A 15,220-nucleotide genomic window follows, 5' to 3' on the forward strand; every position below is an offset into this window, starting at 1 on the left:
TTAAATAAAAGTTTGCTTCAATGTCAGTACATTTCACTTTAACAGGATAAGCCAGCCTGTATCATTTTAATTGTTCTTATGGATGTTAGTGTATGAGTCCTTGGAGAATGTCTATGAGATCCCGTCATAAGGAAAACATTTGAGCCAAAGTCAACTTATGATAGTAAATAAAGTTTTATTTAAATCGTTTATATGCAATTGGAAAGTAAAATTGTGTGAGTGTCTCTTTGCTGTCTTGTAACACAAAAAACACAGAATACATTTATTCAGCCTAGAGAGAATACATAATAATGGAGAGTGGGGCTGGTCCTACCATTACTGAAAACTTGGTTACTTTGTGGTATGTTCATCCACTTTGGTACAATTGTAGTCAACACATTGCAACATGAGCAGCGGCATCTCTGCATCACTGCTATCAGGGAGTTGTTCACCATCTTGTGCAGAATCTAGGGGAAGGATACAAATGTACATTTTCTTCTTTGGTTTATCACAGTTTACTCAGGCGCAGTATCAGTCACACTGTAACTGACACTGTAAACAGTCTTTGAGTTCTTACCCATCCATAGACGCCAAGATCAAGCATATGGATCTGATAGATGTGGAGCTCCCCCCCCCCCCCCCCCCCCCCCCCCCCCCGATAGCTTACAAACTATATAATAAACTTTCATAAACCAGAATACATCTCAATGAATGAATCACACACAGCTCCAGGTTCATCTCCAGACAAGTGGCAGGCTGCCTCCAAACCGTGTGGCAACAAAGGCAGCTGCCTCTCAACCGCGTGACATCACAGGCAGCTGCCTTTAAACGGTGTGGCAGCTGCCGACAACCCAGAGAGGGGATGTAAACAAATATCCCCAGTTACCATGATCACCAGGTAAACACACAGTGACAGGAGACACCGACTGAGCCCCGGACGCGTTTTAAAATCGACCGCAGACACTTTGCTGATCTCCAGGAGAAGTTACCGCGAACCTTTTCCGTGTTGGTCTTCCCGGTGAACATGGATGAATGAGTTAGCATCGTTAGCACGGAGCTCCGCCGACGTTAGCTTCGGAGGGGACCCGCAGCTCGGAGCCTCGCCGGCGGGCTGCAGCTGCCTGAGAGCCCGGTGTCAGCCAGCGGAGGATGAGGCTTCTCCACGACAACTTCTTCTACAACTCGTATCCTCCTCGTGTTTTATTATCTGTCCTGTAGACTCAGAATAATGATGATTATTATGTATAATTATAATGATTTGACTTTATCTAGAGAGAAAAGTGCTTTGCAACAATGACTTTACACAAAGACATCGAACATTAAACAGTTTAATGTCAAATAAGATGGAAATAAAACCCAGTAAGTAGATTTAATAAAGTCTGAAGAATAAAACCACTGAATAATAGGTATAAATTGAGGTTAAAATGGAAATACATTTTATATAACCTTTTTTTTCTTATTATAACTTTCCTTTAGTTTTCATTATTATGATCCTATATATGTATTCATATTTATTTATATACTTTTTGTTATTGAACAAAAAACATACATATTCTAACATTGCTAGAAGTATGATAACATTATACAAACAAAATGTAAAATTGTGAGAACTGGCATATAAATGAAGTTTAAAGATGCACATAAAAACGAGTCAAATACGAAATTATATAACAAGAAGAAATGTGCGTTACACGTGTGAAAACAATAAGGTTAAATTAACACGGGAATCACTATAATTACACAACAAGAAGTCTTTGTAATTCACTGTTATTCACTGAAGTGAAATGGTGCATTCAGGTAACACAGTAAAACCAGTCGTCCTTAGCTGCTCTCTTCCAGAAATTCAAGGTTCGGAGTTGCTGCCGACCTCCACGATGAGAAGAAACTTATTGCTGAGGAGCAGAAACTCTGCCAGGCCCGAGCTCGCAAGTTTTGCCTGGAGACCAAACGACGCAGGAAGTTAGTGAACAGATATTATGATAATGGTGCACTGTTGTTTTTATTTTATTATTTGTCTGTACTCTGCAGCCCAAACCTGAACTATCAGGATGAGCATCTTTCATTTCTTCCTGGAGGCAGATGCTGACTTGTTGGAACCTGTCTCCTGAACATGCAGCTTATGGCTTATGCTCCTGTCCTGCATGGGCTTAACACCTTTGAGGGATAGATGAGATTTTTTTGGTCTAGGCCTGGAAATAGATTTTGAGCTGCAAAGTTCATCCTCAAATGAGGCTCATACAGGCACTAAAAACAACTTTCCTATTCACGTGTGGGAGTTTTTAATGGATGAAATCTTAGCTTAACGCTCTAAAGACTCTCCTCATCTTAATCCACACGACTACTCTGTAAAGCGTGACTGTCACACACAAGAATTTACAAAACAATTATCCATTTCCAAAGTTAACCACTGAGAAAACCACTACTCTCACCCACTAAGAGCCTAGAAAATCAAAAGCAATTAAAGTTGTGTAGACACTAGGAGGCTACACTCATAGTAACATCCTCCCAAATGTATTATACAAATACACTGAACTTTATTGACCCAGTAATGTCATTATTGACAGACTCTGTGAACCCAGCCGCGAGTGTTGGCTTTAATTTATTAATGACCGAACACATCTCAACAAACAGACTCAGGTTTCTGTATCTCAAACATGGGCCAGTCTAGACGTAATCAGTGCCAACGTGCCTCAGGTGAATGCTCAGCTCTCTGTCATGGCCGCAGGGCGTTGGAGGAAAGACAGAAGCAGAGGGACGAGCAGGAGAAGCAGGCGAGGGAGACGATCCTGCAGCAACGCAGGGAGAGAGTGCAGGATGCAACCGAGCGCTTCCAGAGAGGACACCTACCTCCCTCTCAAAGACGGAGACAAAGTCAGTCATGCATCTCACATACTTCTCTCAGAAATGAGAAACAACGCACGACAGTATCAACACGTTTCAGTTTGTTTTGTGTTCTTCCTTCATGTGGTTTCAGCTTTTACAAGAGACATTCCAAATATTGAAGATGTCCTCAGTCAACTTCAAGGCCCTTTGGGTTGTTACACCCAGCAGTCGTCATACCTGTCCAGAAACTACAACATTAACAGGTAAATAAGTCAGAATAATATATGAAATATACCCCAATCACTGCTTTTAGGATTAAACATAGATACATTTATATATTTCATTCGTATCTCTTTCTTATTGGTGGAGGAGTCGTGCATGTTACCTATATTTCTCTGTTTTCTCTTGAAGAAGCTGCACTCCCTTTCCTCAAGCCGCCCATGGCCAAGCTCTCTCTGTTGTGGAGGTCCAGACCAAAATGTTCCTGGAGGAGAGGATGGCTTTCTCCAAGAACAGCGCAGAAGATGACACGACACGAGAGAAGCAACAAAATCACAGCCCACAGGTTCGTCGCTCATTTCAATTTGAATTCAATTTTGAAACAAAATGTTTTGCTATTTTAAGGTTTTCTTACTCATTCCATGTTATCCCTCCACTTTTTTTAATGATGTGAAATGCTGTTTTGACTCACACACATACAATCCTGATGCAAAAAGTAATTAGAAAGATAGAAACAGAAAATAAAGGACATTTGTATTAATACAAATGATGGTCATATAGATGTAATGTAATCTAACATTCACATCTTTTTAATCTAATCAATTTATATGAGCTTGATCTAACCCCCTAACCCTAACCAGCAGATATGTCATAACCTAATTTGTAAACTTCTGTAAATAAGTTAGTCTCATCCTGTTATTTTCTACACTTATACTGTTCTTCTCATATCTTGTTGGAAACGATGCAGTTTCCGTTACAACTTTTATAAAAACTGGGCTTCAGATATGAAATAATCCAATGTGGTTTGTGAGGAAAAAACGTTGAACATTTTAGCATAACTAGTGCTTCTTTTGATATATTAACCTACACGAGTAGACCCCTAGGGTGCAGCAGTGTGACATGAGCTCTTCACTGTAGTGGAGGACTCACAGGCTTCAGCACACTGTGGTGCAATACGTGTGTGAATATTGTTTCAAACTTATTTTGCTTCTTGTGTGTGTGGGAGTAGATCGACCACAGCAATTCAAAAATACCGATATGTGCATGAAATATAATTTCTTCTTGTGTAAAATCTGTACTTCTCCCACCTGACGTGTGTATAAACAACACGTCCAACTCCTTTCCAAAGCTGTTGTACTGTCCCAGCTTTGTTAACAAAGTAAAGTGCACCTTTAACGGCAGGTACGATTGTAAATGATGACAGTGCAGTAGGATCTCATGTCCTGCAAGCAGAACAGAAAGCTAGCATAGTTTTCAAGGTGTATTTACTTAGGGTGACCTCTGAACTACAGTCCTGTGTATGTATAAGTTATCTACACAGTCACCTTTAATCACTTCTGTGTTTCAGGCCATAGCATTTATATCAAATGGCTCTGCACAGTTTAGGAGTTCTTATTATAACTGACTATTCCTTTTTGGGGATTTTACTGGGATCCTATCACCTTTAACCTTCTGGCGTCTTCAGTTACGCCAACATGATCAAATCATGTCTTGTCTTGCGGGACCAATATGTTGATTTACTATGTCAAAGTGAAGAGAATTTGTCAAATGGGTGATTTTGTGTTGGAAAAAAAGACAAGCATTGGCATGATTAACAGCTTTTTAATGTGATATATAAAAGTCAACTCAAAAGCGTTCAAAAACAGCAATAACTTAAGGGTTAAGAAAATGTCAATCATATTATTTTCTCCATATTTCAGGACAGCCACGTGTCAGACAGCTGTAACTCCAGTAAGGACAGTTTGGAGAATGAGGACAACAACCGTGGTGGAAATAATCTGTGGAATTCCCGCTTTTACTTGCTCGACTCAGCAAAGCCGCCGCATACATCAGACCTAACTTCATCAGCAATGCGGCTCCTCGATGGAAACTTGGCCCAATCACAAAAGCAGCAGGAGCCTCAGCAGAAAACGCAGGATGAGTCAGAGGGGCCTAACAATAAGATGCACGTTTTCAACGCTTCCTGGGGGTTCACGTCTGAAAAGACGCAGGAACCAGAGACACAACCTGCAGTGAACAGCGACAATCTACTATCTGTGTGTGAAAATAGTAGAACAGACCCAGAGCACTTTGAGGCAAACTCCACACGAAACAATCCCAAAGACAACAACAATTTTATGAATACAGTTACACCCGACAGCACAGCACTTGACTCGTCATGTCCAAAACCAGAGGCTCTGTTGGATCTCAGACAGCAGCGAGTCCACGATGACAGACAGTTCATACATCCGTCAGCTACAGAGATTCTTCTTCCTGCCAAAAATGGCAACGGCAAAGAGATTTCGTTGGGGGCTCCCCCAAAGCCAAATATTTTCCTAAATGATAGCAACATAGATAATTCCTCACAATACGGAACGCTTCGGCACACAGGAAAAGAAAACCACCATCTCTCGTCCCAAAAAGAGCCCAGCGCTTCCATTATTAACTTCAATAAGTTTTCAAACCCGGAGCCCGTGCTGCAACATGCACGCCCGTCCAACATTCAGTCAGACGCTCTCAAGTGCTTCAAGCGTCCCGAGGAGGAAGAAGAAAAGTTGCCTCTCTCAGTCGGGGCATCGCGTTTAATGTGTAACGTCAGATTTATTAAGGGGATTCTTAAAAAGACGTCAGGAGATGCTGCGTGTGCGCACGGCTCAGGCCAAGGGATTTTTGCAGAACAAGTAGCTTTAGCGATCAAAGATAGTGTCGAATTGACCCGGGCAAAGATGAAGGAGGTGAAGAGCAACGCTACCAAAAAGAAGGTGCGTTGGTTCGATGAGGTTCATGTGGTAAAAGAGCAGAATAAATATAGGTCTTCCATCCCTTCTCAGTCAAAGAAAAACCCAGAGGACCACCAGCAAAGTCTTACTACAGTCTCAGGGGCCCCCAAGCCTGGACCCAGCGTGACCTCTGCAGCCTCCACTGGTTATCACTTTACAAAGCAAGCGTGGGCAGATGTTGGGGTTCAAGTCAGTTTACACCAGGAAAGAGCAGACGAGGTCAAGGTGCTGCAGAGCGCCACCAGGTCCATTGGCCCCAAGGTCCCTTGGAGAGAGCGCTCCGCCAGAGCCAGAGCGGCTCCTGTTTCCTCACGGGGTAGAAAGGGCACCGTCATACGACCTCAATCTGCCACCGAGGTGAATCGGATTGCCAAAACACAAGGGAGGAACATGGTGCCCCGCCCACCTCCCCGGATGGAAGCGGTGGAGCAGAAGATGGCGTATGTCGCCAAGACACCATATGGCGTGGATCACACATGTAGTGTCAACAGTAAACACGCCGGGGCTGGAGAGCAGGCCCTGCGCAAGGACGCCTCAGGAGGCTCACATCATGTAATCAGAACAGATAGCGGTGTTATGCAGACACCACTGCCCCCCTCGTACACATGCCCCGTCTCAGAGGGCAACGCGAAGAGCAAGCTCAGCTCAGGTCACCAGGAAACTCCGAGCTGCGGGAGGAGAAGAGGGACGGTGTCCAATGAAAGGGGCCTCTGTTTAAACTGCACTCCCACAGATGAGGAGATCTCACAGCTCTGGCACGGTGTCCGCAGCGCCTTAGCCATCAAGGACGGTAATGTATATTTTGGCCGACCGGCCCTCACACTGCTCAGGCCTCGGATTGTGTGTTTGCAGAGACGTGTTATTTAGAGTTGCCCACAGTTTCTCTCAAACCTGTTTCTCTGCCCCTATTAGCTATAAAACTGAAACTAAGATAACAATGTGAACTACAACCACAGGGACCTCTTTGCATGCAGTTTAATCTCATTGAGGCAGAATCCAGTCAATGAACTGTGTGGTGTTTGTGTGTCTCGCAAAGTTGTGTAGGAAACCAAGGAGATCCATTTTTCATCATCCTGTGTCTTCTTTGGCACCACTTTTTATGTTACACATTTGAATAACTGTTCTTTTTGCGTCTCGTATTTTGATCTTGAAAAGTTCTCTCGACTATACACTCGCACAGCAAAGAGAGGAAAGAAAGAGTAAGCCTGTAATATGTGGAAAAGTGGACTTAGTTGACCCTAAAACCTTCCTGCCTTACAATGGCCCCTTGTCTGCCTCGCCTCAAGCCCAGGCCAATAATCTGTCCCATGTTGCCATCAGCAGCGTCGCGGTGTTATCAGCCACAAGTGATGCCTCAGACCCGTATTTCCTCCCACAACATCTCACAGGACTGTTAAAAAACGTACTTTAAGCAAAAAACTGCTCCTACATACTTTCACAAACTTTCATTTAGGATTGCACAGCCGAACAGATCCAGGTTTGGCTTCCTACTGGCAAACTAATAGCTTTTTTTGTCTTGAAATATCAGTTTTAATAGGGCAAAGAGGATTATTGTTATTAAACGGCACATTTACATGTTACAATCCTACTTTTTCTGTTTTCTCAGACCTTGTAGTCAACGTCACAGACAACTCCGTCCTGCATTAGTTGTGAGTGTTGTTTGAAACTTGGGTCTGACAGAACGTAACGACGAGCCCGCAGACCACCGGTGCAGCAGCGTATCACAACTTGTTTTACTGCGTTTTATTGCCAACCTCCAGCAGCTGTAGTGAAGATGACGGGAGCAGGCGGAAGAAGTCAGGTGACGTCGTAAAAAAAAGAACGAGGAACCAGGAAGTCGGGATGGAAGGATGTGTTGGCAAAACACAGGAGACGCTTTTTGTTTCCTGTGTTGTTTCTGTTGTCGATGACGGCCTCATAACCTGAACCACTTGACACCATGAAAACCAACGTCCTCTGATCTTAACAATGTCTCATTTGAACTCAAACCTTTATCTTTTCCTAAACCAAATCAAATCGTCACTGTTTCAAAATCGTAACTGCGTTTTTATTGTTGTAAACAAAAGTCTGTATACCTCCGACTGTCAGGGCTCTAACTTAGGAGACACTGTGTGGTCGCTCGGTTTAGACGACTTGTAGGCGACAACTACAAATAAAGTAGAATCAGTCCCAACAATCAATAATTTAACTTCAATCAAGCTGCACCAAACTGCACCAAGAAATCATTCCTCTAAACCTTCCTGGTTTTCCATCAAGATCTATGAATTATTCTCTGGGAAATCAGGGAATATGTAAAAAAAAAAAAAAAACACAACGTTGAATAAAAGTGAATGTGAATGTATGGCGTGATCTCACTACCTTCTATTATCATCCACGTTGATGTCGTTCTGTTTCATTGTAACGATTCTGACAAATGCCTTTCCTCTCAGAAAAAGCCGTCCCCAGATGCAAGGCGCCGGAAAGTGGGCGTGCCGTGAGGAAACCCTGCTCGGAGCAGTGCAGACAGTCTCCTGGCTCAGGGAACAGGAGGCCTCCTCCTCCTCAGCCCTGTCAGGTACATGCACGCAGTTGCCCTGTGGGTGGGGGGGTGGGATTTCAAATAATTGATCAGTGGAGGGGTTTGTTTGAACTTGTTGAATCAGTTCACAGTCCCTTTAATGTCGTCCTCGGTGTTAGGAAAACTGACGAGACACAACTATTTATAAGTCTCCAGACGAGATTTTCGGTAAAACTAAGCATTGATGCAAAATGTGTTGTTTACTTCTTGCTCTGCCTGTTGTTGTGCTCGATTACTACTATTACTACTATTTGAATATCTTATATAAGATTGATCTGAGCCTAAAATAACTTGATGTGTTTCTTTTTGTGCAGCCATCAAAACAGTGGACGGAGCCAGGCAGAATGTTTTCCAATGCGTGCAACGTGGCGTTGACACATGAAGGTACTGTGTTCAGTGCCCATCAGCATTTAGGTTTCTGCTATAGATCAGACAAGTCATCTGTCAAGTTCAACTCATAAGACTTCTCTCCTGCGTGTTTTAAGTACCCAAACATTCAAATAGACAGTAGTAAGTAGATTTAGAAAGAAAGACTGAAGCGCAGCCGTATTTTACACATAAAAGCCCAGAAATCTGCCAGAGTAAAGTGGAAGCAGGTGAGAATACCAGGCCCTTGACGTGATGCTGTCTGTGCTCTCAGGAGTGGGGAGTGCAGCCCAGTTACACCTGGCTGAAGTACACGCTGCCGGCCGACTGGAAGACAGAGATGTTGTAGCTGCCATGGAAACGGCCCAAACACAGAGTCCTGCAGCGACGCAGCAGCAGCAGCAGCAGCACAAGGGCTTCACCACCATCTCCCTGGAGGAGCAGAAAGTCCTTCTCTCGCTGGAAAAACTCAACCACAAGCTGCACTGTGAGCGCTTTGTAAATGTTGTGTGATTCAAGTCAGAGCTGATCCACCGCAGTGTTGTCGTGTTGTCATTTTCAACGCAGGGTAACCTCCACCGGCCTCTTTCTATTTGTAGATGTGCAGAAACACGCTGGGAGCAACTCCGGCACGCGAGGCCTCGGGCTGATGGATGCACCGTCTGTGAGTGTGAATATCCACGGGATTCACCGCTTCCCCTTATTTTTTGTTGAGCATATTTTTAATTCTATATTTTCTTCTGCTGTTTTCAGACAAAGGAGATGAAAGTCACAAACCCCCACAAGCACCGTGCATCCTCGGCTATCAACCCCCCTTGGTACCTGAAGAAGTCCTGACTGAAGCACGTCAGGGTCCACAGCATTCTTCACTCCCATCAGTGCATTACACCCTGAGTCGAACTCCGAGAACTAGCACTTTATTACCTTGTAAACCAGATTTAGTCTCTTTTAAAAAATGAAAGTGCCTTCTGGTAGTATCTGCTAAGAGATAAAACACACTGGACTGTAGATACTTAAAGTAAGAAAAGACCAAAGTAAAATGTAAAGTTTGTGTGCCTGAAATTATTGTATGTTTTATCTGCTTCGGCAAGAACGTATATAGTCACAAAAATGTACTTTAACTTATATTAAGCCACTCATTAAACAGTCAAAATCAAAGTGCCTGTGAAAGTTTGGTTTCATTTCACAAATGCAGTGAGTCCTTTCTACTATAGAACACATGATCAGAACCGACAAAAGGGTTTATAAAAAGAAGTGTTGCGACAGCGAAGGTGTGTTTGTGTTTCCTCGACGGCTGCAGAAAGGACGATTATGTCTTGTGCACTAGACTCAACCTACTGGCTCAACAAGGTGAGCCTCTGCCACAGGGCCTCCCAGTGCTCTGCTCCTCTAAACTTTACCGTCGCTCCACTATAAAAAACTATTTTTATTGTTTCACCAATTGTCTAGTGCTTATTAGTGAAATAAGGTGATTATTAGTTAAAGTCTTGTCTCTGTCCCTTGCCAAAACGAAAAGTAGGCGCATCTGGGGGAAGAAATAGCTGCAGGGATTATTGATGTGAGTTCAGTCGCCCCTCCTTTACCAGCATGTCTGGTTTTGCCCTTCAGTCCGCCTGCTGGAACTTGCTGCAGGAGGTGGAGGAAGCCCAGGCTCATTTTGAAGTGTCGGGTTTCCGACAGTAATGAAACTCTTCTTGGTCTGACTGCAGGTTTCTGATTCGGCCGCATATGATGCATATTCTTTCTCGGACGCTTCACCGCAGAGTTTCAAACGATGGTGTAACTGCGGGGGGGGGGGGGGGCTGTAGTTATCATGATAAGAAATAGAGTTGTGCATCATCTCCTTGTTAGCGTCACTTGAAACCAGAGCAGGGAAATAAAAACATTCAGGTTTGATGATGCATCAGCAGAAGAGGACGAGTTGTGTCTAAAAACAATGACATTTCATCTGAATAGTAAAACGCTGGTTTATGCTACTCAATTAAATGTGTATTCAGGAAACAACTAAACAACTAATCTGTCTTTTAATCAAGTGCATCCCATAACAATGTTCTGTATTTACAATAAGAACAATTTTAACTAAGCAAATCTGTTAATGGATACATCAGGATGCACAACTACAAATAAAGAAAACAGTAAAAAAAAATCTTTATCTGCACAACATTGACCAAACTTTACCCCAGTATTCTACTGCTCTGAAATCTGAAAGTCCCTTCGACCGACTGTCACTAATGTTCCGAGTCATTATGAGCACACAATGCTGAGTTTAATGACATTTAAGCCTTTTCACCAGCACAACACCCAGAAACTCAACAAGAAAGGGCAAGAGTGCTGAAAAATAAGCAAAGACTTTTTTTCCATGGACGCAAGTTCGAGCTTGTACTTTTTGGGTCGGTTGTGAAGCTTAAACTCACAAGTAATTTTGTCGTGTTTTTCTTTTTGTCGCAGTTCATCTAACATGAGAAGAATGACTGACTAATTACTTGGCTGCATGTAAAAAAGAGCCATTAACTGTTCATTGAAGCCTTGATGCAAATGTTTACTTTTGTCTTGTTAACTTTCTCTACCTGTTATTTTGCTTTATGCAATTCAACTCCACTTTTTTTGCAGTGTATCATAAGCTACTGAAATATAATCTAAACTTTTTTCGCCCTAAATGACTTGACAACGAGTGTATTTTGTTTTGTGCAGCCAACGAAAAAGCCACAGAGTAACTTACAACACGGCCTTTAAAGATGACGGTGCTGCGTTCACTGTATATCTACATGTATTTAGGTTTTAGCTATAATTCAAACTAACATATCATTTCTTTCAGAAACTGTTCTTTGTCAAGTTGAACGTTTTTGCATGTATATAATGAGCATATTGTATTGGTGATATTTGTTTTTATTTGTCATTCACACTCTATACATGCATAAACATGCATACCCCAAAGAACACACATTTAACAGAGTAAAGTTGTAGATTTTAATTAAATGAAACTGAAAATTACATCTGATAAAAACATTAAAACCTGCATGTGTCTTTCATATATATTGTATTTGATGGCAAACACTTAATTCCTGAGGCCCTGGTTAAGGTTACTGGTAAGATGTGAGTTGTGGTTAGGTTAAGGTTAAGGTAAGGGTTAATTAAGTCAGGTTAGGGTTGAGGCTTTTGGTTATAGACTGTCCACAATGAATGGAAATGCAGAGTCCTGATAAGGATAGCAGCGCAAACTTCTGTGTGTTTGTATATGTGTGTGTGTGTGTGTGGAGAGGAAGTTCACATGGGTTTATTATGAAATACACCTTTGTGGTACTCATTAAAGTCTGTAGGGGGCGCTGCCTGCAGCAACACTGTGCGTCACTGTGTCCTATAATAACACCAGAGCAACATGTTTGAAACAGGGATAGTAGCTGCAGCCCTGCAGGGCTTCGGCTGATTGGAGGAAATAATGCACGGTAAATGGTTTCTGCTGAGTTCTGCAGGTCATCCAATCAAACTCCGCTGAGGATGAGGAGGATGGAGCAGGAGGAAGGGCTGCGTTCTGCTGAGTGGGTGGTCTCCTCGGGGAGACACTGCAGTCCATCTCCTTTAATGTGTCTGAGTGCGTTACAATGATGTGAAAACGAGCACTTCCACCCAAATAATGGAGACGTCCTGACTGGCAGCATGCGTGCACGCAATGTTTCATTCATACAACAGCATCTGTGGCCTTTAATATGAAGAACTGCACACGCGTTACAAAAAGAAATCAGACTGTGAATCATGAGAAATATTTAAAAAATACACATAGAAATAACTTTAAATCATGTAGGACACGGATACAGACACATTATGATGTAATAAATAGAATAAAATATAGTGATGCCGTAAAATCAAACCTGTTGCACGCTCATGTGAGATATTCTAAAAAATTATGTGTAAAAATAAACATGACGTGAATAAACAACAGCAAATGTGTGTGTGTGTGTGTGTGTGAGTGGCAGAGCGAGGCTCTTTAATCTGTTCACCGGGGCTTTACAGTGTCTGTGGGTATTTAATAGGGCTTCATAATCATTCATTCAGGAGATGTATGGGAAAAAGGCTGGAAACAGAGCCTCTGTATCCAAAGAGACTGGATCTTGACAAAATGATTTCTCAATGGAAGAGGGGCCTCATTTGCATAACAATTGTGGGAACTGCATGGATCTACTTTTTCATGAGCACTGTAAAAAAAAAAAGAGAGAGAGAGGGAGAGAAAATAGTCCCATTATTATGAGAGAAAGTGTGGGTTTGAATTACTGAGATGTGACATTTTATGTTGCAGCATCATAAGCTAAAGATAAACCATGTTCTGCATAGCTTGTTTTTCATATTTCTAAAGTTTTACACGTGCAGTAAAATCCTATTTTTTCAAACATAAACATTTGAAACAAATAAACTGGAATGCCACATATCTCCAACAAGGCCCAAATAACTCTACATTATTCTGTAGTTTTTTTGGTAGAGATATAAAAGTTAAACTAATTTATTTGTCATAAAAATAATAAATAATAAACGCATCCAAACCCAAATTTAATGGCTTCCTCTCAGGCCCCATCCCTCCACAAAAGTTTGGTGAAAATCGGTGAAGCAGTTTTTGTGTAATCCAACAAATTCAAGCAAATAAACAAATTGTAAACGAAAGCTGAAGTAAGCACTAAACCTTTTCTCTGTCAATTTCCGGAGGTGACGATAATGTAGCCGAATTAATTATACAACTTGCTTGTGTATTGTATTTTTTGTTGTGTGTTTAAAACTCAGGCGCTTCTCACATTTTGTGTTGCAAATGAGCCATAAATCATTGTTCTCCTGAGTGGGCTCTCCAGGGCCCAGCGGGGGTTCCCTGTCATGTGCAAAGGGGGGGCTGCCAAAAAAAATATACGGAAGACGAGCAATTCAGCAATTAAGTGAAGGGACGAGTGTTGAAGATGCCCCATCGATTATTATTAGATAAACAATAACACAAGTAACAAAAACCTGTGGAATATACGTGAAAACTTCCTAAATTTCCATTTTTTAATCAAATGTGTTTGATATTTAACGAATTAAAGTTCATGTTTTGATGTAGAAAGGGGACATGTGAATGTTCGCAGGCCCACGGACCCTCCTGGGCCCCCCGGGTTTACACTCACTGTACCTTTAAAGACTCTTGTCCCAATTAAAGCCAAGCTCCGCCTCTGGAGCAGACATCCCATGAGTCATAAAGTTTGATGTCCTGCCCAAAGTTTAGACCCGACTGGAGCGAAACTTTTTTTTTTTTCTTGAAAGTGAGCCGCTGAGATTTGTCCTGCGAACCCTGCTTGTTTCTCCTTCGTAGAGAAATGCCCACGAACACCTTTCGTTAGGGGGAAACAACGCAGTGGGACTCTTTGCGCGTTTGTTGTGCTTTTTCGTCTTTTGTGGCTGCGTCTGCGGGGCTTTTTTTTTTTTTGTGTGTGTCGGTTTTTTTGGGGAAAAAGCTGGGGCCGGGACGACAACACATCAGATTCCAGTGTGGAATTGTAGATATGCGCTTTGTTACACTCTACACAACTATGCCAGCAAGAAACCCCAGGGAAACGCTGTGTTTGACTGCAGACTTCGACAGCTAACACACCGCGGGAGAGAACCAGAGTCCTCGGCTGAGAAACTTTTAGAATGACTTCGGATCACTTTTGCTGAGAGCCGTCGAGAGTGATCCACATTTCCTCCCTGCGCTGAAGGAAAAAAAAAAAAAACTGACGGGAAAAAAAAGTTTTGGGGAATTGGCCCAAAACTTTATTTTTGTGCGCCCCCCCGTGAAACGCGTCAGTTTCGGATTTTTACGCACAGAAGTGAAAGTTCGCCGAGTGTTTTGGCACAATGGATCCCGGCCAGCACAACCCTCCTGCCGGACACCAGATCGTCCATGTACGCGGGGACTCCCAGACCGACCTGGAGACGCTCTTCAGCGCCGTGATGAACCCGAAAGGCACCATCATACCCCAGTCCGTGCCCATGCGGATGAGGAAGCTGCCCGACTCCTTCTTCAAACCTCCAGAACCAAAGTCCCATTCCAGACAAGTAAGCCCACCCGCCCTGCCTCTCCTCTCCTCTCCTTCACCCCCCCCTCCACTTTTCCCAGAAATCACGGTTAAAGCCCAGGCCCATCCTGTGGCCGCGCAGGCCTACATACAGTACGCGGCTGCTCCACTCACTTTAAAAGTTACTTAATCCGACTTTGCACTTTGTGTTTTTCCTCCTGGGGAAGTTTGAAGTTGCACCCAGACTGTTCACCCTCCTCTCGAACACATTCCACTTCATATGTAATGAGGGAATTTTCCCAACTACTTATTTTTGTCAAAATCACCGAAGAAAACAAAACATGTCCCACAGGAACCTGTGCGTAAAAGTGGAGAAGAAACCAAAGTATTAAAAAAAAAGTTATTTATTTGACACTAGAAGTTGGTCTTGATGATTTGGAGGAATTGTTGTAATTAAAGTTAGTTGTCACTGACTCAAACTTCACAGGAGAAGTAAACTTAATCATACG

The 15,220-nt window shown here is 42.7% G+C and overlaps 2 protein-coding genes across 4 annotated transcripts in view; both read left to right on the forward strand.

Moving 5' to 3' along the window:
- Positions 1-836: 836 nt before the first annotated feature.
- cep126 (centrosomal protein 126) lies at positions 837-9,853 on the forward strand. 3 transcript variants are annotated; one of them, XM_034605209.1, is made up of 12 exons: positions 837-1,174; positions 1,828-1,938; positions 2,705-2,850; positions 2,954-3,065; positions 3,214-3,367; positions 4,722-6,570; positions 8,210-8,334; positions 8,652-8,721; positions 8,978-9,190; positions 9,303-9,367; positions 9,463-9,543; positions 9,579-9,853. In XM_034605209.1, the coding sequence occupies exons 1-11, from the start codon at positions 1,008-1,010 to the stop codon at positions 9,538-9,540; spliced, it is 3,090 nt and encodes a 1,029-aa protein (XP_034461100.1). In that variant the 5' UTR covers positions 837-1,007; the 3' UTR covers positions 9,541-9,543; positions 9,579-9,853. The 3 variants fall into 3 exon arrangements, with proteins under 3 accessions (XP_034461100.1, XP_034461099.1, XP_034461101.1); XM_034605208.1 differs by having other exon boundaries at positions 9,463-9,540; positions 9,576-9,853; XM_034605210.1 differs by having other exon boundaries at positions 837-1,163; positions 1,819-1,938; positions 9,463-9,540; positions 9,576-9,853.
- A 4,040-nt stretch (positions 9,854-13,893) lies between these two features.
- Positions 13,894-15,220, forward strand: part of yap1 (Yes1 associated transcriptional regulator) — a 28,694-nt gene continuing 27,367 nt past the window's right edge. Inside the window, exon 1 of the mRNA XM_034605212.1 lies at positions 13,894-14,751. Within this exon, the coding sequence (XP_034461103.1) occupies positions 14,551-14,751 (201 nt within the window). The 5' untranslated portion in view covers positions 13,894-14,550. The remainder of the gene's footprint in view (positions 14,752-15,220) is intronic.

The sequence above is a fragment of the Hippoglossus hippoglossus genome, chromosome 13 (genome assembly GCF_009819705.1).
Source record: "Hippoglossus hippoglossus isolate fHipHip1 chromosome 13, fHipHip1.pri, whole genome shotgun sequence".
NCBI classification, from domain to species: Eukaryota; Metazoa; Chordata; class Actinopteri; order Pleuronectiformes; family Pleuronectidae; genus Hippoglossus; species Hippoglossus hippoglossus.